Genomic DNA, 25,135 nt, shown 5'->3' with positions numbered 1-25,135 from the left:
GAGCCCTGAGCTGGATGAGCTTCGGCAGCGTTACGGGCACTGCGGGACGGCTCGTGCCACAGCTGAAATGTGTGGCACTGCGGCAGCTCCTATACCATGCATCTTTCCAAGGACGGACTGGCCCTTTCAGGCTAACTGCAATTTGTCTGGAGGTTTGAAACATACTGTTTTCCTGTTAAGAAACCAAAATACTTGAGGATCTGCATCAGCCGCAATAGTGGTTAGCTGCTCTTACTTCAACCAGTTATTTAGTTCAGACAGATCCCACAGACACACCAGGTCTGTTCTTCATGTCTGCCAATGGTCGCTACTTCCTTTGGCATGGCCCTGACCTCTGCTTAGCTGGCGAGGAGTGGATAGGCTTATTCCCCACGGAGAAAGAGCAATTGTAGAAATCTGACACTTATTACAGTCTGTTTATCCCTTTCCCCAAGCTGAGGCAGCGATAACGATCGATTCTTTGCTTTTAGCACCTCTCTGGGATTGTTTTTACTATTTGTACCTTTGCCAAAAGGCAGCAGCTGCTGTAGGTACGGCGGGGATGTGGCTTTCCCTTGGGGAGCCAGTAACTAGGCCCAGGCTCCCATTCATAATGACTGCTCCTATCTTGTGCGCTGTGTGCACGCAGCGCTGCAGAAATTTAACCCGCACGTTCCCAAAGTCACTGCAGAGTCAATTATGTGCTCTGCCTTCACCAGCCTAAGCAGTGGCATTTTATAGGGGAAATCAGCCTCTCTTTGAAAAGAGGGTCCAAATAACCCCTCACCACCCCTCCATCTGGTGTGTCATCTAACATTATTTCAAAAGGATGCTGTGATAGTAACCACACTGCACACACTCAATAGTTTTCAGTGTCTGCTTTGGCCACCTTTGGCTGGTGTTTATGGAACGGATGGGAAAAGAGCTGTTGCTCTCCAGGTCAGATGTGGGTAAGAGATGAGGCTAAGGGCTCAGCGTGAGTCTCTGTGCTAGATTCAGGAACTGTGGGATTTGTTCATGCAGTGGCTGCAGGTAATAACTCACCTTTGCTGACCTGCAGTGCGTTGTATGTTGACAGCAGTTAAGAAAAATTGTACAGTTGCATGGTCTTTTATTATGGTACAATGTAGAAAAAAGAACATCCACTGCAAATGTGGAAGAAAATATTGCATTGGACCAGAAAGCTTAACTGTTTCATTAAATGTCACAGAAACTCAATGCCCTGACATTCCTTGCCCAATTAAGAAGAGCAGAGGATTCAGGTATACAAACAACCCCTTGACCATGATGGTGACATTCACCTCTAAACAAAGTCACGGGCTGTAAAGGCAGAAAACAGAATAATAACGGAAGATTTCAGCTGCTCCCATTAAGGCTGAATAAATTGCATAATGGAGTACAGTGCATAATGGAGCTACATTTTAGATACCGTAGATGATGGTTTCTTTTAGCACTTTGCCTCATACTTAATGAGAGAAAAAAAAGCATATCTTGCTTCAGTGCTGAGCAGGGGTAGTTCAAGATGTAACTGTCACAAAGATGCTCTGTTATATTGATTATAACATTTCAAATTCAATATTCTTGTAGAAACGGAAGAGCCAAGAGCCTACCACATTTTGTTTCAAAAGGAGAACAATGTTAAAATAAGCGTGCTTCCTATAAAGAAATTAAAAGGACAGTCAGGGTAAATGCTTCAGTGGTGTTAAAGGAGAATGTTTAAAATACCTGATTAGAGGCTTAAAATACATATACAACCAAATAAAATAAAAAGAAATAGCTCAGCACAGATAAACAACTAAATGAAGAAAGCTGTTAGAAATAGAAATATGCCTTCCATAAAGGTGTATGCTGTGTCCAAACAAAGAAAACACAGTATAATTGCTGTAAAGTTACTTGCCATACCATCATCAGGCAGCCAAGTCTTTTGAGAGTCTGCTGGCTGAGAGGATGAGAGGCCAGGGACAGAGGAGGTGACACATGCAGCACTGAAGAAAACGTTCTATGGAGATGCAGGAAGGAGTCACCCTGGTAGACTTCTGTACCAAGCTGCTGGCTGGAGCTAGGATAAAGCCAAGTAATCTCAGCTGGAAGAAGGAAAGGAGGATACATAGAGTGTCTTGAGGAAGAGTTATCTATTTTTTGCTGAGGAAAGCCACGTCTCTTTGAAAGAATTAAGGAACACGGGGATTGAAACAAATGAGCCACTTTGCTTTTCATTTTCAAAGGGCTTTGGTGAAGTGTCATGGGATAGAAGAGAAGGTATTCATATAGATCAATAACTGTTTATAATAGGAAACAAAGACAAGGCCAGTTTTCACAGTGGAAGGAGATTACTAGATCTTCTCAGTATATTTCCAGATCTCTCAGGAAAGGGAGGTGAATGCACATGCAAAACTTACGGATGGTATAAAATTATTTGGGGTAATAAAAATGAAGAAGGATCATAAAGAATTGCAAAAGGATCTCCGTGGGCAGTTCAGGGACAGCATCATCTCCCGTGAGGCAGAGGTCATGGAGGCAAACAGAGGCTTGGCAATTATTGGGAAGGGAACACTGAATGTGCCACTGAGCATGCCTGTTGTGCCTCTGTATTGTCATGTTGCATGCAGATTTGGTCAACTCAGAACTAGATGAGCCACAGAGAGAGGTGGTAATGGGCTCTGCAAAGAGCAATTAAACAGAAGAGCTTCAGCTTCTTCAGCTTAGATAACGTACAGCAGAGGGAAACAGAGACGAACACAGGAGACGTTTTCATTACATTTTTGAAGATACAAACCAAAAGAATCCAAGTGAAGTTGCCAGGGACAGCAGTTAGGCGAGGCAGGAGGATGTGCTTTTTCAGACAATGCATGTTTCAACTATGGAACTCACTTTCACAAGATGCTTCAGATGTGAAAAATATTAGTGGGTTAAAATGATTAAATGCTGAGTGTTAAAACATTATTTTTCTGTACGTGGGGAAAAAGGTCCATCAAGGACTATTGTTCACAATAGTAAAAATAAATCCCCAACATTTTTCTTGAAGTTCCCTAAACTACAAATAGGCAGAAAGACGCACTGTGTGTGCTGCATCGACCTTTTCTTATATATTTTTCCTCAGCATCTGCTACTGGCTATTGTTGGAGGCAGGGTAACAGATTGATTGAGTGGCCTTTTTGTTTGAGCCAACGTGGCCAACTTAATGAGCTCTATATTTGGGCCATAAGCAAAGAGATGTCTCAAACCCTCGAGTGATTTCTTCCTTGCTTCCTTACTTTACAGCTATGCAGAAAATAAAAAACAATTTAAAAAAATTAACAGACTTACACCAGAGAAGCAGAAAAATCTGAGAATATCTAAGAAATACTGTGAGCTTGAGGGTACTCAACATTCAAGTGAGGTACATGAATGAAAAATGTCCTTGTTTTGACCTTATTCCTGCCAGGAGGCAGAAGCAAATTGGAAGCTGCTCAGCAGCTCTCGTTAATGAAATATTAGATTTCCTCGGTATTCATTTGCTGCTTAGCATTTTTTCCTTTCCTATACCTGTACTGTGTGAGATAAGTTCTTTATGGTGAAATTTAGAAAGCGGCCGTTGCAATACCTGAAAGAATTCAAGTTTCTGAGGTATAAACTCTGGAAAGAGATTAAGTGGACTTACAGCTTAGGAGGGAAGTAGGCAGAAGAATGTAAGACTTTGAAAGGGAGGACTGGGCTGTTAGCAACATGAGGTCCAAGGGAAGATAAGGAAGGGATTATCCCACCAGTAATGCAGGCAGACCGTCTAAGAACGTGTAACAAATGGTCAGCGTTGGGGAAGGATGCAAGCAAGCCACTGGGAAGCTGCCATGAGAGGAAGGAAGTCAAAGGACATGGCGAATGACTGGCTTTGCCAAGACCAGATTTTTTTCCAGGCTTATGAAACCCCACAGGTTTTCCATTTACCTGGTTTCTGGCTTTGCTGGGTATTAACACAAATAGCCACGAGGCCAACTACTTCTCACAAAAGGCCAGCTTCAGCGCTGGTTTGCCTTGATTTCAAAGGGCACGTTGCAGGGGACGGCACAAGCCTTCACGGTGTGCGTGGTGATGAAGTGTGTACCCGTGAGGGCTCTCAGCACTGGGGCAGAGCTGGGATTTGGGGCGGGGGGGACCTGCTGCTGTAACGCACCAGCACTGTCCCGGCACTGCTCCCGGCACCCACACAATGCAGCCCCTGCAAAGGCTTTCGCAGCAGCTCTGGTGAAGGAGATTTGGGGGGCTGGCAAAAATGAGGGATGCTTAGACTGGAAAGAAGAGAGAGTGAGAGGAAGTCTGTCCTTTTCCAAAGCAGGTAAAAGACATATGACGCATGAAAAGTGGACTGAAACTCTGCCCATGGTTTTGTGCAAGAGGTCAAAGCAGACGATTGTGACTGGCGTTAAAAATCGATGACTCTGCTTAATGAGAGCCATTTGTCTCTCTGGCTCTGCCCCATAATATGAGACTGAAATGGCTGCTCAAAATTAATAACTGGCAAATGTGGAGCAAAGGAGCGGCTATATTGCTTTGGAGAGCGTGTAAGCTGTCAGCAGAGTGCCAGCCTGCCAAGGGTCAAGTCAAACCTGTGTGTGCACATTAAAAGGAGTGGAATTGCTCCATTGCTGAGAGAGAGGGGAGTCAGGAGAAGCCTCAGCTAATCTCATGCCTCTGGCTGCATCCTGATCTCTGCAGGCAAAGGCAGTATGTACCTCATTCTATGGCTTCCAAGGCGCTTCTCTCCGAGCAGCTACTACTGGTTGCAAGATACCCGATACCACTGACGATCCAAAATGAGCTGCTGTGGTGTGGCAAGTCTTAAATTCTTTTTCTTTTCTTCTGATACACTACATTTCTGTTTCCAATGGTTAATCCTTTAGACTGTCACCTTGAAGTAACATATGTTAGGACAAGTGGGATTTAATCCTTTTATCTCTGAGGCTGTATCAGAGTACATAAAAATTGTTGTCCAGTGTTTGTACTATTTGCGTCACTATCTAATAGACAGACTGAACACTCACATGTGCTTTTTTAAGGAACCTTGCAGTGGGCCACGGAAATCACCCTTCACTTCTGCCTCCTCCAGTTTACATTAGAGCAGCAGGAGGGTTTTGGGGGAAGAGACTGAGAGACCAACGCATTACCTTCTTCCCCTGTTTTCTGGGCCACTTGAGAAGGAGGGCAGTGAGATGTACTTCACGTCTGATTTTCCCCAGCCATCCTTCCTCCCCTAACCCTCTCACCACTGTGAGCCTACATTTTAATGCTCTTTTTTTTGTTTACGGTTGGAATTTTCATCTCCATGAACTTGAAAACATTGTAATGCCTGGTATGGGTTTTTCTGGTTCATGCAAGCTGTTCAATATATTCTTAAATCTATTTTCAGTGATCTTCAATTACCATCCATTTTCAGCTTGAAAGAATAGTCATGAACAAGAACTTTCTTATAGACAGTGATTCCCATCTGAAGGATTACTGGGCAAGAAGTGATAGATGTATAAGGATCTAGGAATGGTAGAACTGTCTTAGTTAATGTGATTTGTGGCCCATCTTGCCCAATAACAGTACTCAGCAGCAAATATATCAGTAGGATGCATCATAGCTGTACTGTAGGCAAGTGTGTAATAGTCAGTACCTCTTTTCAGGTCCCCTAATAGAAGTTGATTTGAACTGATGTATGAGATGACAATTCTGTTTGCAACTGGATTTCACAGCCACTGTCTCTCTCTCTCTCATCCTTTGTTATGTAGACACTCAAACTGTCCCATCAAGACAGAACAACTTGCAGGGCAAGCAGAAAGGAAAAAAAGAGAGAAAAAGAAAAAATTAAAATAAGCTTTCAAGGGAGAATGTGCTATAATAAATCACATACTGCCATCCAAAAAAAAGGCCTTTTAATTAAAACCTGAAATGTGTATTTCTGTTTATAGGTGTTTATTTGTTCAGAATATTGAATCCAGGATAATCCTCTGAGGCATTCGTAGAGGAATGACTGCAGAAGCCAGAGGCTCTAATTCACAAGGAAGTTGTGCGTGAATTAGTTCAGATTATCACATATTTCACTTCTAAAAAGTATGGAGTGGAGAAATTACCCAGCTGGGTGGGGTGAATGAACCTGTTTTTCCAGTATCCAAGGGCTAATATTGGTCCTTGAGGGAGTGCGCAACAGAAAAGAGCTGTTGGGACAGAGCGATTGGGCCTTTGCTCTTGCAAAACAGAGATTTGTGGGTACGCTTTACAAAAATCTCAGTGGAAAGGTTAATCAACTTTTTACAACAGTGACTTACTTAGTGAGAGGCTTGCAGTGATCCATTTTTTTAAGTCCCTCACTGGTCACTGCTGCTCATGCTTTGCTTTGGTTGCTGGAGGGAGGCAGCCAGGAGGAAGGTGTGAAGGCTCTGGGTCAGCCCGCCACAAAGTGTCTTTTAGTTCTCCTTCTTTCATAAGGGTTTTCTGCACTTAGGACTAATTTTCAACAGCAACAGAAGCTGGGTGCCCTTCTGTGTCCCCTTTCCCTTTGAGAAAATCTTCCTGGCTTGCTTCCCAGAGCTCAGTGTGACGCAGAAACTCAGATGCCATGGGGAGAAACGGTCTCCTGACTTCATGCACTGACTTACCATCGGGCCATGCTCTCTGCACTTTGGCTGCCAGTCTACACCTTCCTCAGCAGTGCCAATATTGTGTGATTGCACATTTTTGCCTTTCCGGCATAATTATTTTCTCATACTTTATAATACTTGTTTTAGTTTGATAATATTTACGAGTGAAATAAAATACTGTCTTTGCACTTGAAGTCCTACTGACATTTCTAGTTTTTGCACAAAGCTGGCCCAAGATCAGCTTGCCTCTAAAAAATTCCTCCCAGCCCTCTCTCCCAAAGGAAACTGGATTTTATGAAGCTTGACATATGCCCTATAAACTTTTTCACAGATTTCAGTGTCACAGTGATCTTCTCTCCCAGAACGTGGTCAAGGAAACAAATGTGAAATCTTTCATTGTCTTTGATATGATTATCAAAGGCCACTATTATTTACTGAATGCTTAAATGGAACACTTGACCTACAAAGTAAGAAGGGCAAATTTGGCTAATGATAGGCAGCCTTGATTACCGTATGAAAGCTTGTACAAGATGGTATGCTAGACTCACTTGACAGTGCACCACTTTACAGAAGATAATGTTCCTGTGGAACAAAAGAGGATTGTTAGGCCCAATTACTAGCTGGAATCACAGCAATATTCATTCGCTAGATTTTTTTATAAAATCCAGTGAGTCTGGAGGTAAATGCTTCATTTTGGCCAGCAGCTACTAACTAACCTGAGTCGAACTTTAAAACTATGCCTAATTTTAAGCACAGGAGCCATTCCTCTTAAGTAGTGCCTTTGTGTCAATAGGTTTATCAACATACAACTATTAGTAGAGGGATATTTATACAATTCAGAGCACCAAGCTCAGAATATTGACTCAAATTGCTGTTTAAGTGGAGCATAATACGCCAAAACACAGGTAGTCCCCTACCTTTTCTAGGTAGTTGTTGGAGGCCCAAATTTTGTTGCAAAGACACAGGAATATTGGCTGGGGCATGGTGTGGTCACTCCCTTTTTTCACAGTACCGAGGGCTCTATCTTTCAGAAGGCAAAGCCCTTGGCCTGATCTGCCAAGACTTTCCCTCATTCACATACTTAAAAGTAAATCTATGAACAGGAACACAGATGTCAGTGAAAATGACATCCCAGATTTCACGTGTGCACCTCAGTATATAGTTTAAGTTCAGTCTTGGGGTTGAACAAGGCTATTCTGCTCTTTGCAAAATGGAGTCTTAAAATAATTAAGGAGGAGCTCCCACTGACATTGCCATGTCTCATTACTGCAAAAGCATTTTTTTCCTTATTATGACCTTTTTCACACCTAAAAAAGCCCCCTAAACTTGTAGGTTCTATCAAGTTAGATAAGATTAACTTATTTGGCTGGTATTTTAGAAAACACCTCCTGCAGTTTGAAATCTTGTGATTCAGCATCCAGCTATCCAAAAACATCATAAATTGGGTTGCACTTCACTACTTCACCAATCAGCCTGTGAAAAGGCAAACCGATTCCTGGGTTGGCTGATGTGTTAACAAGGGGCTTCAGATAAACCTTGTCTGGGCCAAGGAAATAGGGAGAAGTGGGCAATTCACAATCCTTGCTTTATTTTTCATTTTGGCATGCCTTGTCTTTCTACTGCAGCTTGGTAGTACAAACACAGTGTGAAATAAAGGCCTCATGAGGCACCATTTGAATAGCACAGGAATAATGAACTAGATAAATACTAGAAGTGTCATATTCAAACCGCATGGATGCATGCATTAAAAGATGACTCAGTACAAATGAACAGTGTTAGGAATCTTGTCATAAAATAAAGAATCCAAGATCAGTTTTTAATTAACTAAAATAGGACTTTCTGTACTGATCCTCAGTGAAACATACACATTTCCAAGGTTTATTATCCTGGTTCAGATCCAACAAAGCATTTAAGCACTTGCTTATTTTTGAGCACTTGATTTAATCCCCACCACCATCTCCTTTTCCAGAGTAAACCACAAAACAATGTAAAATTGATGCTGCTCATTTCTGTGAAATTTAAGGCCAGGCCACAGCTGCTCTGCAAAATGTAGAAGCTCAAAAATAAAACATTGCAAACAAATGTCATACAAGACAATGTTGAGCATGAATGCCTGTTAACATCAAATTCATGTGCACTATAAATTAATACAATAACCACATGTTTTGTAAAAGCCTGAAATATTGCTCTAATGTCAAAGATACTGATGTGAATTCTAGACACCCCTATCTTTTACTAGTGTTTTCCAAGCTAGTGCAAGGCCATACAGCTTACAATATTTCAAAACACAGGAACAACCAGCTAAATCCATGGAGGGTCAGAATTTCCACACCGACAGTTCTCTTTCCCACAAGATTTTCCAGTTTCTGGTAGAGCATTTTGTGGCCAAGATTAAGTCCAAGAGCATTTTGGGGCAGAGAAAAAGCAGTCCTATGCAATATGGATCATAAGAGATACGATCTGTGTGATCGAGTCCCTGGGCTGTTCAGTGTCATACGTGAAACCAGCTGTTCTGGGTTTTGTTACAGATGCATTTAGTGACTGAGGTGAAACACACGGAAAAGGTTCTGCATTTAACCGTACTAATGTATCATGCTTTAACTCAGGTAGCTGCTTAATCTAAGAATCACAGGAGCAAAGTCAAGGGGACTAAATTTGTCTCCAGTGTAATTCTCTGGGCTTTAGGGGAATGTTCCAGCTCTGGGTTTTGGCTTGCTTAATCCAATAAGATACATGAAGAAAGACCACCACAGACCACATAAGATTGCATAAGAAGGACCGTGATGGATTGAAAGAGGAACTTACTTCCTTCCTCACCTCCATGGATTTCACTTTTCTTGTGAACCCTTGAGCTTTCTTCCATCCTCCATGATCCTTCTTGCCTGATCATTCTTCCATCTTCCCCACTGTCCCCAACATGGGTTTAAAACTGCATTTAAATGACTTCAACATCACAATAAGACGTAGACAAAACAAATGGGGTTTTATATGGGAATAGAATAGAATAGAATAGAATAGTTCGGTTGGAAGGGACCTACAACAATCATCTAGCCCAACTGCCTGACCACTTCAGGGCTGACCAAAAGTTAAAGCATGTTATATGTGGAACGCTATCAGACAGTCTAATTTAGCTTCCTGATCACCCTAAATAGCCAGTGAGGAACGGAGGGCTGTGCCAAAGGAGAGGTCAGAGAGCAGGGGTCTGAAAGCCCCCCTTAGATGGGGACAATATTTCCCTTTGTTGATTATCTGAGGAATCTGGCTCCCACATCAGTTACATTTCCAAACATGTTGAAACAGCTGTTCCATTCAAGCTGATATAAATTTAACTCCGATATACTCAATATGGCAAATCTGCCTAGGTTTAAACTAGAAACAGACATCTCTCATCCCAAACTAGTCTTTCATCAGTAAAAATTTGCTCCTAAGATTTGCCCTCACTAGGGACTTGCCTTCACTGACTTCCCTGCATGGTTTTGTTCCTTACAAGGCCGACGACCCACATAGATTGCTCCCACAGCAGCGAGATAGTGCATCGTAGCAGGGCTTGCTGGAGAGCATAGTCACTGCCCCTTCTTGGGGGGACCCAGCCTGGGGGACACGAAGCTGCAATCCCAGATCCCTCATGTGGGAGGAATTTCACCAGTGTGAAACTAGTAACCCAAGCGTGGCTTGGTGGCCTGCCGCCCTTCACTGCGCTAGGATCATACGGGTGCTCAAACCTGGGGCCCAAGCATCCAGGTTAAAGCTGAATGGAAAGCAGAGACAAAAAAGTCTTTAGCAACAGGTAGCTCAGAAGGGAAATGGCTTCCCTTGCCTTGGCTGTGAGACCAGGTTTCCTGATGAAGAAAGTGACTGTAGTGACAAGCTGCTGGTTTGTTAACCTGCGTAGATGCAGGCGGGGATTTGTCCGTCCTTCTCTTGTGCCTGCCCTAACAGCTTCGAATCTACCTGCTAACTTCAGCCGGGCAGTTGTATGTGCCTTTGCACCCCCACACAGCGAGCAGGGAGACGTTAGGTGTCCCCAAATGCCGGAGAGGCTTCAGTCTGAGGTGGCTGTGAGTCAGCGGCTGAGGGTCCATCGGGGAGACACCCTGATGGGAACTGCTGTCCCCAAAATTACCCCTCATTTTGTGGGTCCTGTGCTCGCCCTCCCCTAACACATACATGGTCCTCAGACATGCTTTGCATCCACTGCAGGTCTGGACTTCACAGCCCCGGGCGCCGGCTGGTCCCCTGGTTTGTGAGTAACACGCTCACTTCAGAAGTTAAAAGGAAACACTGCTGTGAATGGAGAGATGAGCATGCCATTTTTTTCCAGTTTTCCAATCAGAATATTCACCTGATGGCTGAGGCTAGCAGATGGCAACAGAGGACATAATATCCCAGTCTGAGAAGGCTTCCCATGGGTATTTAATTCCACTATTTAACAGGTTTTAATCAATACCAAAGTACTGCCAGTCCTACAAGCACCCACTTACAGGAGCTGTGCTTCAATAGGACTGTAACAGCTATGCGGAAAAGCAGGGTTTGCAGTAATTGCTAAATCACTCCTCCAAGACCCTGTTATGCACTTATTTGTTGACCACAAATATGTTAAAAATATTTTTTAGATTTTATATCTACGTGGATAGGTATATGTCATATTTTTTATTCCAAGCCCCGAAACCCAGAAGACATTTCTCCAGCTGCAGACACTGATCTGCCTTGGATGTGTTGTGGCCACAGCTGTGTATGTGCCAAGCAGGCTCTGAGCACCTGGGGCCAGGGCATCCCTGCAGCTCCGAGAAGTCCCCTGGAAGAGGAGCCTGTGATGGTCTCCAAGAGGAGAGCTCTGAGAGTTTGGCCCTTGGCTTTGGAGAGCTGCACAAAGCTGGCGGCTGCTCTAGGACATGCAGTAGTAAAACATCTTCAGTCCCAGGTTGTCAGAGACATGAATACCTTCAGACTTCATGCTCTAAATGGTTTTGAGGATGAATCATGAAACTGCCCCTCAGTCCCACTTGTAGGTGCTTTTGTTGATTTGCATCTCATGCTCAGCATGAACTGCCGTGATGTCAGCGGAGCTGATATGATTTGCACCAGCGGATTATGCCGAAGTGCATTGGTCAACTGCCTAAAAGCCTTTGCAGTTATACAGAAATGTGTTTAAAGGACTGACAGAGGAGGAAGAGCTCTTTTGTGCAAGGCACCAATGCCATACATGCAGTCCAAATGCACACATTTGACATCCCCCTCTCAATCAAAGTGTTCCCCATTCCACAGCAAAAAATCCCTGTGATGTGCACAGATCCCCTTGAACTGCACTCCCACAATATGTGTAAAGAGGTACTGCCCAAGTCCTGTTTTGCTCACTTGCTTTTTATTTGCTAGAACAAATTCAGACTGGGAAAACAGATGCTCTGTTGGGTCCAGACTGAGTTTGCATTACTTGTTTCTCACCCTAGGACTTGTCAGAGCCCCTCTGAGTTTTGTTTGATAAAGGGGATAGGATTGCCTTCAGACCATACTGCATCCCTGTATTAATGTGTACGGTGCTACTGTCTCTCTTTTGGCTACTTATTGGTGAGATCACCCAGTGAGACCTCCTCACTCAGGGCATATATAGAAAAATATGGAGGGAGGTTGTCCCTATTTAGTCTTTGATCCTAAATGGTACAAAAGGAGATTATCAGGGCAGAGAAGCAGATCTTTGGTAACGAGTGCCATCTGACACCCGAATCTGAATTTTGTTCGTCAGGTCCCTGAGGAAAGCAGCAGGACTCTGGGCACCCAGTCTGTTTCAGAAAGGTTAGAGCTGCCCTACAGTTGTTAACCAAGAGAACTCTCTTGCACACGCTCCATCCAACCCCGAGAGTCCCACGTTTACAGCCTTATTTTGGAAAATAAGTCTGATACTCCAGGAGTCTGGCTTTCCTGGTTCCTGCATCTCAACCTGTTGTACCACACAACAGTGATGAGTGAAGGAGGTGACACCTCCTTATAAGAAAAGACCACTATTTTTTGCCCCTCAAGTGGTTTGAACAGAGCATCTGGCAAATAAGATGCTCTGCAACTATTTCAGTTAACTCTGTGTCATTTGGTAAGTGGTCATTCATGGTCATGGCCCTGACTAGAATATCTCTGTGTGTCCTTTGTGTTAAATTAATTTCCAGGGTCACACTGAGCTTTTAGCTTGGGCGACGAATTGGTGATCTACCTCCACACTGCACTCATCTCATTAGCCTGCACTCATTGCTCCCTGTGCGAAGCATAGCAGCATTTCTGCGAGGCTCAGATTTCTCCTGTCCCCCGCTCCACATGCAGTGGATTCGAATGCCTCTTGTTGCAAACGTGCTGAAAACAATGAAGAGCCCCTCTCGCACTCCTCATCCTTCACGTGGCAGCCAGAGAGAGGTTTCTCTTGGGCTCTGCAGGCATCTTTCCCTGGTGAGAACAGTTTGATCTTTGTTTGACCTTTCTGATATATAGACAAAGGCAACTCAGGACAAAGATGGGTGTCAAGTAAGTCCCCTTAGCCAATGACTGCCTTGAAATGCCTCTGCAAACATCCCTGGAGAGACGGCATGTGCTGTTCTGCGACGCGATAAAACGCTGATTTGTTGCACCTACAAAACATCCTCATAATTGTGTGAAATTGAGTGTGAACAAGTTGTTGAACCGCAGTTCATCAAACGTGATTAATCCAAAACACAGCAGCAGCAATACTCTTTTTATCTTGCCTAAGGTTTGATGATATAAATACAGAGCACCCCAGAATCAAAAAAGTGACTAAGCAGATGTTTGCTAGTCTGTGAATTCTTTTATAATGCAAAAATGGCTTTTATCTCTCACTGTCTATTTTTGAGTGCTCATCACTGTGCTGCCTGGGTGCTTTGATAAATGGCAATAAATATATTTAGCATATGTTTAGTTCATTAAAAAATCCATCTACTTCGTGTAATTTGGAGACAAAAGAGAAATTGTGGAAAAATACATTTATAAATGTCTGCTATACAAATCTGGACTGTAACTAGCTCTTTGACCAGAATCCCAAAAAAGGAAGGGGAAAAAAAAAGACAAAGTAATTAAAAAAAAGATGATAGAACTCAGGTTGCGTGATCTACCCTATGAAGAGTATGCCGTTTTCCTAATGGCGCTACATAGACTCTCCTTTATCTCCACAGAACATAATGCAGCATGGACTCAAAATAAAGTGGGTGAATTTGTTCCAGAAATGGCCTTGTGGGGTGGAGGGAAAAGAGCAAGATCCTCTCTGCTCTTTGTCCAAAAGAGGCTGATTTGATCCGTAGGTTACAAACAGACACATCCCCAGCACCACCTTCACCTTAGCCAGCAGGAGGGGCAGACATCGCGCAGAGTATGAGATTTTTGCATTGAAAATATAGCGGTGTGGAGGTTACAGTGCTTCTGTCCCCGGGCACCCGGGCATTGCCTGGCCACAGCAGCCAGCGAGTGCAGCATCAATGCCTCCCTCCCGTTGCAGAGTAGACAATGGCTAACGGTCTGGTCCAGACCACAGACCGGATTTAGAGATGAACAATACAAACTTGTCAAAACTCTTTACTTTATATAAGCAGAGGGGCTTGTTTTTTTTTTTTTTTACACTAAGAAAGGAACACTGAGGATAAGAAAGCTAGGCTTTTAAAATGCATTCAAGGATTTGGACTGCAAGCAGCAGATGTTGAAGGCTGCGTATGAGACGCAAATCATAACCTTGTGTCCCAACCCAGACTATTTAACCACAATAGATTCTTTGCAGATTCCAACAATCTCTTGGTTCTCTGACCCTTGAATTTTCTATACATTGTCAATTTTAACTGAATAATGTACTTTTAAAGGCATGGAAATGTGTTGAAAGTACTTATCTGCAATTTGAAATACCTGTATCTCTCCTAGACCTGGCCTTCACTTGCGACACAAACGCATCTGTCAGTTTAAATTGCCTCACCGTGGCTTTATCATACATGATTTCAGCATGCTGGAGCTGAGACGGTCCCTGTTCTTTCCCATTTGCAGTTTGAAAGCAAACTTGCTCTTAGTCAAGAAAGAGGTCAGAAAACAAGCACGGGTCTCAAAGACTTCTCAGATTAGCCTGGCAAACACACCTCAGTTTCTGTAGCCCTCAAGGAAGTAGATGTCATTATCATTAACTTCACATTAGGCCAACTCAAATAACCAGGAACACATTTACAGGCGGGTCAACAGGAAAGCAGCTTTCAAGAGGAGGCTAAGCCTGAGCGGGTGCCCCTGCCTTGAAGGTCATTAAAGGGGTGTTTGAAACACCCAAGTAAAAGCTCAAGTAACTTTTTCTTTTCAGGGCTGCACCCCTGGTTTTGAACCTATGTCATCGAAAGCAGAATCCAGCCCCAAGATGGTCTGCAAGGGAGGGAATAATGCTGCAATAACACAGTCAAGCTCGCTGCCCTGGCAATGAATGCTTATCTCACGCTGCTCTCCCAATGAGTAATGCTTAAAATAAATAAATACTGCAAGGGAGTTGCTGTTAGTGCAATTGTTGGGTTATATTCTTGTGGCAAGCTTTTTATCATAATAGTGCAGCAGGAGTACAGTGTGTTTGCAAGGCAAGTTTGAGCCAGGACACAAAGGCACATGAAGTCTGTTAATAAATAATGGACTTTGTGCATGTGGGTTTTGCAGTGTGGCTTAAAAAATCAACCCCTTCAAAGTACAATAATATGCAAGTGCTATTGAAACAAAACAAAACAAAATGGAGAGATATAATTGCTAGTCCTGAGAATGGCAGACGTATTCTCCTCTGAAGAGAGTGGGAACCGTGCAAGTGTGATGGCAGCTGCAGCAGTACCTTGGTTGTACAGTGACACGCCTTTGTGTTCTTCCACTCGTGCTGTTCAGCACAAGCAGTGGCGATGAAACTACAGTTTGCTCATGAACTCTGATACCTTGAATGTCTTTTCTATATCTGAAGACTATTATATAGTCAGGGAGCCAGATCCTCAGCAGGACTCAGGTATGCTGGCATTTCATAGATTTGATGCTGTCATACCATACAGAGGTCTAGAGCTTATCATTATCTTGGGTTTATGAGTTAGCAGCAGTAAATGCCTACATCTTAACCTTCCCAATGTAAGGACACAATAGACTAGGAAGAAGAAAGGTAGCCAGAGGCCCCATAATTTTGCTGTACAAAGCTCACAGCAGTTCTTAACTTCACTGAAGAGGAGCAGTTGATTTCACTGAATTGAAGGGAGATTAGGCCATTGACCTTAATGGGCAGGACCTCTTCCTAAAAAGTACACCCCAGGCCCACCAGGACAGCCTGTGACAATACCAGAGCATATTAGCAGAAAACACGGCTTTGCCCAACTGGGGAACTGTCTGATGCCAAGCTGGGCATGTCATCCCAGCACTTAATCCACTTGTAAGTAAATCATTACAAAGAATTAGAAAAATGAAACACTTACTTGGTCCAAGACCTATGGAAAATGCAGCAACATAAACAAGCAGGCTGGCCAGTGAGAGCCATTTCAGGACAACAGGAACCTCCCCACTTTCCATGTGAGACCCTGTTGTGCTTTTGCCTCTTGCCAGGGCAGTCCTGTTCAGTTCTCCTCTCCTGGCAACATCTGGGCTTCTCTGTGCATCAAATGACAATCTTTCTGGTGAAGCCATGCTAGCAAAGAGACCCTTGAGACTCTCATTAGTGACACCAGTGAGGTTTCCCGGTCTCTGGAGAAAGAAATCCTCTGGAGATTGGCTTCTGCAGACATTGGTGAAATTCACATGTATGTTACGGTTCACTAAGCCCATAGTGACCAATGATACTGCCATAACAGAAGAGCCAATACATAGAAAAGTTTTACTTCCAACTTGATCCACAAAAACCATGGCTGGGACTGTGCTGACCACTTTAACCACTCCAACTCCAGTAGAAGCCAAGCTGGCAGCTTCATTGCTCTGGAACCCAACTGACTTCAAAACAGTTGATGCGTAAAATAAAATGTTGGGTTGCCCAGTTGTTTGCACAAAAAAGACTAGAGTGAGTCCTACCAACATTCGGGCTCTCATATTGTTTTTTGAGCGAAACAGGTCCAGGAAACTATACTGATGTTCTTCTTTCAGGGAAGACTTGATCACAGTAAGTTCTTTAGTGGCATCTGATGTTTCCCGTAGCCTCTCCAGTACTTTTCTCGCAGCTTCATCGTTATTTTTCATGACAAGAAACCGAGGACTTGGAGGAAGGAAATACATGGCAATAGCCTGCAAAGCACCTAATGGGATCACAAGGCCAAACATGTACTTCCAGCCATGAGATACGCTGGCAAATGCATAATTTGAAATATAGGCAAAGAGAATGCCTATCACAATCATGAGTTCATTTAGTGATACAAGAAGGCCTCTTCTGTGCTGTGGGGCGATCTCGGCAATATAGACACATGTTGCAATTGATGATAATGATATGGAAATACCTATGGCAATCCGTCCCACAATAAGTATCCCATATGATTCATAGGGCAGTAAAATCAGACTCCCCAACACAAGTAAAGAAGATGCAATAATAATAGCAAGTCTCCTTCCAAATTGGTCTATCAGGAATCCACCAGTAAGGGATGCAAATAAGGCCCCAAAAAGTAGGGAACCTACAACGATTTCCTGCTCTTTGCAAGAGAGTGCTAATATGCTGCTCATCTGAAGAAGAGCTCCAGAGATAAGGCCCAGCTCATAACCCATCAGAAGTCCACTTACGGCAGCAACGGCAGAAGACAGAAAAGTAAATGTTCCACAGCCTGAAATAAGAGAAAAAACACAAAAACTTGAAAGTGTGACTTCTGCAACATTCTTACAACTAATAATAACAACTTTATTTGATTTACCAGTCCAAAAAATCTTTCTGTAACTTTTAGGCAAAACAGTTAGATGCATACAAACCCAGCAGCAGTGGTGACATAAACAGCTATTTTTGAAAAGGAAAAAAAAAAAATTAGTTCATATAAAACCCTCTTTAATTTTAATGCTTTTGGGTTCCTTATCTTCCTGATCTGAAATCAATAAGGTTTTGATCAGGCCCTAAATAATTAAACCTTCTGCCTCAGAATATCATTGCAAAAGGCAACACTGGCAATACAACCTTTTAGTAAGAAAGCAATTTTTGCCTTGGGACGTTCTCAGTGTTTTTCCTGTACTGAATTGAGGAAGTCTTGTTCACCCAACTAGTGTACCATGGGCAAGGAAAGCAGTAATTTCCCAGCCAAATTGCTTCAACCTTGACTTGAAGAAGTAACAAGTTACGTTTTCCCTCACCACTTACTAATTCCTTTGCTTCACCTGAGGATGCCATGAAGGCTGCTGGTACCAGTGTTTTTATTTTGCCAAATGGAAACTTATCCACTGAGCACCAGGCTGATCCAGATAGCTGGGATATTCTAGGGAAACCAGTCTTTGAGGTACAAATTCATGAACTTTCTGGGCTTTGCTCATCACTAATCTCAGATTCTTTGGAATATCAGGATCAAATATTTCACATAGTTTATGACAGCCACAATATCAGGAATAAAAAACAGATGGTGAAAACATAAACCAAACGGAGATTTTATGCCTTTGAATGTCCACTTTAAAACAAACTCATTTTATACAACTGCAATTCATTGTTTATTGTTACAAGATAGATTTGACTGATCGTATTCTACTAACTGTGAAGCCTTTTGCACCCTAAACCTTGAGGAATATACCAGTTTGTTATTGTTGGTCTTGTTCTTTCTCCCAGCATGATTTTCCTCTCATCGTGATGTTGGCTGCCACACAACTAGGAAAAGAGTAAATTGACTTCTGATTTTCCGGTTAGTTGGAGAGATAGGACATGTCTGAGGAGAGGTAGCTTTTGCAGCATAACAAAGTCTGTATTTCAGTTAATTCTCCTGGAACAAGTACTTTCCAGCTTGGCTGGCAAGTGGTATATGGTCTAATTGAAAATGATACATAGACTTTGTTTATTTTTAGCTTATTTTTCTAAGGCATTAAGGCTCTTTGATCACACTGACTGCCTAGAGTTCCTTGCCAATAACTTTTGAGCCCATGGGCGATGATGGGTCCCATTTGACAGAGGATATTACATTTCTAAAACAAATCGTGAAAAGATAGGAGGAGGGCAGCCCTAGCAGTACGTCTGCACTGCTAAAATAAACAGCGCCAGAGCCCAGGCCCGGACCCTGGCACGTGGCCATGTATCCTACTAAACTGCTGGCATGGTCCCTGTCATGGTTGTGCCCCAAGCCACCTCACGCCCGCCTGACAATCCCGGGAGGCAGTTTGGCTCTGGGTGTCAGCCCGCCATCACGCCCTGCAGCCACTCCACAGGAGGCCGGGTTATTGTGGAGGGTGGCAGAGGATAGCTGTGTGAATATAAGCTGTGCCTCCTGGATCAGGGGAGGTGCGTAAGCCCATTAAGTCTATTAAGATAAGTATCGCCTATTAACTCTCCTACCTGGCTCTCGGTTCGCTCCCTTTAGGCCAAGCAGAAGGGAAGCGGCAGCAGCCCCGAGCTATTGAGTGCACCCAGCACGCCTCAGCCCGCTCCGCCTCTGGGCTCGGGTGGCTGGCAAGCCAGAGATAGACAGGAGACGGGAGAAAAACACATGGTTTTGTTATGATGGGCCGTAAGGGCATGGGGGGAATGGGAGTGTTGTGAGAAGTCTTTCAGAAGGTGGGGGTGGATGGTAGATTTATTGTGATGGAGGGGGGACAGCTTGAAGAAAACGTCAGAAACAGATTTGCAAAATGCTCTGGTGATGGCACAATCTTTCTTTATATTGTTGTTGTCCATGTCTGTATTATTTCCAAAGATTTTTCTTCCTTTATGTCTGCAGCATCTGAGATCATTGCACTTATTTTAAATAGAGGTTAGTGCATGGGTTAGGGCAAGGTCCTGCTGTGCTTCCTTCACACGCTGAACAGCACTTCAGTGGAAGTACTACTGACTCCAGTTAAGCTGCTTTGTGCTACTTGTGCTCCATCCTCCAATGCATGCGTGCAATATATGTTTTATCATTGCAAAACCCAATTTCTCCCTGCACTTTATACTTTTGACTTGCCTGCTTGCTATATATTACTAGATGTGGAAAATATACCCTTCCAATGAATCCTGGCTGGAAATCAGGGCTGGTAACAACACAGTGTTGTGCTGAATGAATGAGCTTGGGTATCAGAAGTTACACTGCTAATTTGATCACAGTGCTCTGCCCGAACTACTGCTTAGTGCTGATATTTGTGCTTTCTTGGATATCTCTCTATTTTACGTCATTGAACCATGTAGATGTAACCTAAGATTTTGCTTTAATTTATATATTATGAAACCAAAAGGGACCATTGTGGTCATCCAGTCTGACACTCATGAACAGCACAACATAACCCTTCAAACACATTTAAATTACATTTTACTTGAAGTAGGCCATTTAAAATACTCAGCTTTGATTTAAAAATTGCTAGTGATTGAATGCCAATGACTTTAAGTCATAAGTTGTCCCAATGGTTAATTGCTTTCACTGTAAATTATCTGTAAATTATTTCTAGACTTAATTTCTGCAACTTCAGCTTCCAGTCATCAGATCCCATTCTCCATTTGCCTGCACTTAGCTGTGTTCACTAAGTACAAAATTATAGACTGTCACTGAGTCATCTCACAGACCTTGATAAACCACTTAGCCTGTGAGGCTTTACAAGTTTACCAGTCCCTTAAGCATTCAGAGACCTGTTCTCTGAACTCTATCCAGATTATCAACTTCTTCAATAAATTGCGAGTTGGACCCAGTGCTCCTGCAGTGGTTGCACAGTGCCAGATAGGAACTTGACATAATTGTCACTCACTTGTCATAATTCCACTCCTGGTGGACATTTCCCCCTCTACTCATCTAAGGATTGTCAAAGCCATGTACAGGAGCTCATCTTCTGCTGGTTATCCTACAGGACAATCAACTTCTTTTCTGACTGGGTTCTTTCCAAGGCACTGCCTTTCCTTTAAATATGGCCTGCCTTCTTGCATCCTAGCTAGGAATGCAAATCACTTTACGTTTGTCTGTACTAAAACACATAGGATGGGTTCAACTTACCTAACTGTGAGAGACCTACAGCATCTCTGGATTTCTTCTGTAACCACTTGTGAAAAATAGGCACTTCTAGATGTCTGAAGTAGGTCAGATGCCTATTTCTCTCCATTGCCTATAAAAGGAATCTGTGCGGCTTGCTCAGATGCAGATGTCTAAAGTTAGCAGAGAGGAACCCCAGACAGCACATTCACTCGCAGTCAGCAGGCCAAGCCTTCCAAATTGCAATCAGCCAGTGCCATATCCCATGTATTAAGCACCCGTCACCTTTATCACCCACAAATAATTCGTTATTATCTTTTTCCAGGCAATTGAGAAAAAATGCTAAGTAACAGAGGGATAAAAACTGAGTTTAAGGCTCTCCAGCAGAAACACAGCAGCGTGGGCAGTGTCTCCTCTTGATACTTTGAGGTCTGTGCCCTGCACGGCTTTTAATTCTTTAAATGTGCAACTGTCAGTTTTGTATGGTTGCAGTTTCTGATGCAAAATGACAGTGCCAAGTCAAATATCTTGACGGAGTCCACCGTCGGCACTGTTCTTTACAATCCAGACTGTGCTCTCCTCAGCCTGTGGTCCTCAGATCAGAGCAACTGAAGTGATTATTTATTTTTAATGCGAGGGGCTGTACAAGCTGGGTGAGGAGCTTGGACACCTGGGAAGTTGCTGGGGAAGCACTCAAGCCCATATATTTCTTGCTTCTCCAAGTACAGCAGCTTGACCAGCATCTTAATGTTTCTTTGGTTTGTTTTTACTGGGTCAGCTGAAATCCTTGTTCATGTGTCCAGTGACACACGCCCACGTCCGTATAGAAATAGCGGAGGGCTGTAACTAAGGCAGACCCCTCAATGAAAAGCAGATTCTGATGTGATGCAGAGGGAGACATATTGTCTTTCTGCATTAGCAGCAGCAAACTCAGCAGTTAACTCGGAGTCTCTTGTGCTTCACAGGCACTATTCTGCTGAGAAACATCCTTATCTCACTATGAGGTTTTGTTGTAACTGGAGTACCTAAGACTTGCCTGCTCAGAACTGCCTGCTGAGTTAAACCCTGAAATCTCTGCTCGGTTTTCCTTCGTGGTCTTCCTCCAGACAAAATTCCCTCTGACTTCAGCATATGTTTTGCTTTAACGTTTCCAGATAAAGCATGTTGCAGTAGTTGTACTCACAATCCTTTTAAGTGTCACTTTTAATGATGTTGCTGGCAGTTCTTAGGCATTCCTTTTTTTAAAAAAAGCTTCTTAAAATGTATATTCCTCTTATTTTTGTGAGATGCCTGCAAAATACATGGCAGTGTGCAGCCCAGGGGAATAAAATATTTTAAATGATGGCTTCCAGAGAAATTTCCTCTGGCTGCAACAAACACCATGGCTAACGAGCATGTGGCTGGTATGTGACAAGTGATTGGAAAGTCTATTCTCTAGTTTCCCCATGTAAACAAAATGGTTTCTCACAACTGTTCCTCAGGTCAAAAGCAGCACTGCTTGGCAAACAAACCTGTCTTTAAGAACATTTGCTGGAAATGTTTATGCGTGGTTCCTGAAAAGGAGACCAAGCGCAGTTGTAGTATAGCACAGTGTGTTGCTGATGAGACGGGATGGGGCCAAGTAGTAAGGGTGTGCCCCTTTTCTTAATTTCAAGCACATATTTGAGAAAATACAGTCCTTCCAAAGGCAAAATATTTGGTCTGTGCATGCATTTTATGGGCATTACGGGTAAATGATCTGTGCCAGGGAAGATCTGCAGGCAGGCTGAGCTGGGAAACACCACTCTTCCCCCGCTTCATGTGCGGGAGAGCTATGGGAAAGGTGCCTGGGAGCCCTTCCCAGCTCACCTTGGCAGTACCACGCTCCACATTAGTCCAGATACTGAGATTTTTGTGATGTAGGTTTTTTTTCCTTTCTCCCAAGAGAACATGTGGTGTGCGTACAGAAAACTAGTGGGATGGAGTGTGGGGGGAGATTACTTCTTCATGTGACCTGTGCAAACACATCTATTTTGATAGGAGGGGACTTGACAGTTTCTTCCAACATGGTACTTTCTTCTGTTGACTTTGATTTAATCTGAGGTAAGAAATGTCTCAATTTGGGAGGGAAGGAAAGTATTTTACTGGAAGGTCAAATATATGTTCTTTAAATCCTTGGGGATTCTTTGATCTGTTTAGACATTTGGAAGGTGAAATCAAGCTCTGTCAACCCTTGGTTAATAAGCATAGTTTAGAAAATCATGACGAGTTGAGTGCATTGCCTAGATGTGAATCCACAACATGGAATCTCTCTTTTTCAGTAGAACAAAGCATCTACTTTTATCCATGATAAATCTTAAAACTACAGCATCTGTATCTGCAAATTTTAAGCTATCTTTAACAATATATTTCTTCTCCATCTGGGTGCTGTCTGACATACAAAAAGTTTGCCTTTACAGGGAAATAGTGTTTAAAATTCCCCAAATTGTCTTTAGAGGAGCATTTTGCTGAAGTGTATAGCATGTGGATCACAAGCTTTTGTAGGATAAATATTTGATGGCATGTGTTGGGAATTGCTGCATAATTAAATCATGGTTTTGCTTCTCGTAAACGGTGATTATCCCATTTTTATGCCATCATGATCTTTGCTGCACTGTCACAGTCATCTTCTCTGTCTGGTGTAAAGAGATATGGTAAAGAGATATATGTTACTCTGTTAATCTGTTCTAATGCCTGAGGTTTCTTTAGATCCAGTAGCTGCTCAATATGTGCAGTTGTCCTATTAGCAAGGATACATCTGATCTAACTGTCCATCTAGAAGCCTGGCATGGGATCTAAACCAGTTACCCAACAAGACCCTATGGGATGAAACAAATGATGGCTTTGGGACAAAGTTATGTTGCAAGCAGAGCTGGAAAAACTCAGAAAAATATTAAATTTACTCAAAAATAGTGTCAGGGCCATGTGGGATCATGACCATTTGACAAATGTGACTCCTCCCACCCAAGTGTGAAAGGCAAAACCAAACCAAATATTTTGTAAATTGAACTAAAAAAGAAGGCAGAAGGAAGCTAATGTATCACACATTTTCACACATCTAAATTCCTGCGATGGTGGGAAGCATTGTATACTTTGTACAGCGCAAGCCCAATGAATGTATTGTGTGAGTAATATTCGAATTTCATGAACAAAAGCACCCTGGCACTGATGGAAAGATGGGAACGCAGATCCTGGGCAGACCCACCCTGGCCATCTCTCCATCTCTCTTAGTGCTCTGCCATGTATTTTCATTATGTCAACAGGCAGCCTGGCCCTTCGTTACATTAAATGTGATTTGGGTTTTGTTTTGTTATTTTCCAGTAAGAATCAACAAGTTCTTTTTATTTCTAACTAGGTAATTATAAATTCCTCAGGTTATTGCTTTAATTTCTGAGGGCAAGGCCAAGTGTGTAATTTGCACGTACTCTCTAATTGTAGCCCTTGTGCCGCAGCAACTTTGCTGTCTGTTTATTGTAACTGCTGTGCTTCCCTTTGATAATGCTATCCTATGACCATCTGCATTGCTCCCCCCATACCCTAAGGTAATGTTAAATATGTCTGCACGCCGCCTGGCTTTCTGTTCTTGATTAACCTCTGCTTCCTCTGCTTCCAGGTATCAGTTGATGTTGCTGGACTGATTGCTATTACACTCCACCAAAGCATTGTGCCTGTGGTATCTGAACATACATGGGTTAGACGGTTCATTCATTTTTAAGTGAACAAAACCTGCTCAGGACATAGTCATTTCTGGCTTACAATTGTGCTTTCCTGTTTGGGTAAAAAGGTCTTGTGGGTGAGAAATGTCGCAATCGTGGGTCGTTTTCCCCTTGATCTTATCATCAGTGAAAGAGACTCAAGATGCAAAACCATGCTGTAACTTAGAAAAACTGGCTGGGTAGCACAGCAAAGGTGAGGAGCTATGAAATTCAGCTTCAGCACTCAAAGATCTTTGCATAAGAAATTATACAGTTGATTTTTCAGGGTGTTAGCATAGAAACCCTGTTTCTTCATGAAATGCTAGGGGAGAAAAGTCAAGAGGGAGTCCCCGTCCCCCCACACTGTACTTTCCCCCTGCACGAGCAGGTGCAATGCTTGCCTGGCCTCCCTCCACTTCAGTGAAAAGGGCTGAATTGCTCCCGAGCATGCAAGGACCCGAGCACCGTTGTTATTTTAGACGTCAGTGGGTTCTCCGATTTTTCAGGTGACTGATCTTCATAAAGGAAAGGGATTTACACAACAGACAGCACATGCACGAACAGTAGGACCGAGGCCTTTTGGGAAAAGTATCACATAAACCTTCATTCAAAATTCAAGCCGGCGTTTCCCTTCCTTACTCACATTTTCCCCTCTCGCACTTTTAGAAATCGAGACAGCGTGCCCCGAGAGCCCCTTGGCTTTGCGGGGCTGTTTTCCCCCAGCCCCGAGCATTAGCTACGCGGGCACGCTGCTGCTGGCTAACAGCTGGCATTCAGCTCCTGCCGC

At 43.1% G+C, this 25,135-nt stretch overlaps 1 protein-coding gene across 1 annotated transcript in view; it reads right to left on the bottom strand.

The window, feature by feature from the left end:
- Nucleotides 1–25,135, bottom strand: part of SLC2A12 (solute carrier family 2 (facilitated glucose transporter), member 12) — a gene marked incomplete at its 3' end in the record, with an annotated part of 29,932 nt that overhangs the window by 4,528 nt on the left and 269 nt on the right. The window contains exon 2 of the mRNA XM_009585010.1: nucleotides 16,022–17,403. Coding sequence (XP_009583305.1) covers nucleotides 16,022–17,403 — 1,382 coding nt within the window. The remainder of the gene's footprint in view (nucleotides 1–16,021; nucleotides 17,404–25,135) is intronic.

This window comes from Fulmarus glacialis, unplaced genomic scaffold, assembly GCF_000690835.1.
Source record: "Fulmarus glacialis isolate BGI_N327 unplaced genomic scaffold, ASM69083v1 scaffold36250, whole genome shotgun sequence".
Classification (NCBI taxonomy): Eukaryota; Metazoa; Chordata; class Aves; order Procellariiformes; family Procellariidae; genus Fulmarus; species Fulmarus glacialis.
Note: the sequence above shows the minus strand (reverse complement) of the source record. Positions and strands in the feature narration are given on the sequence as shown.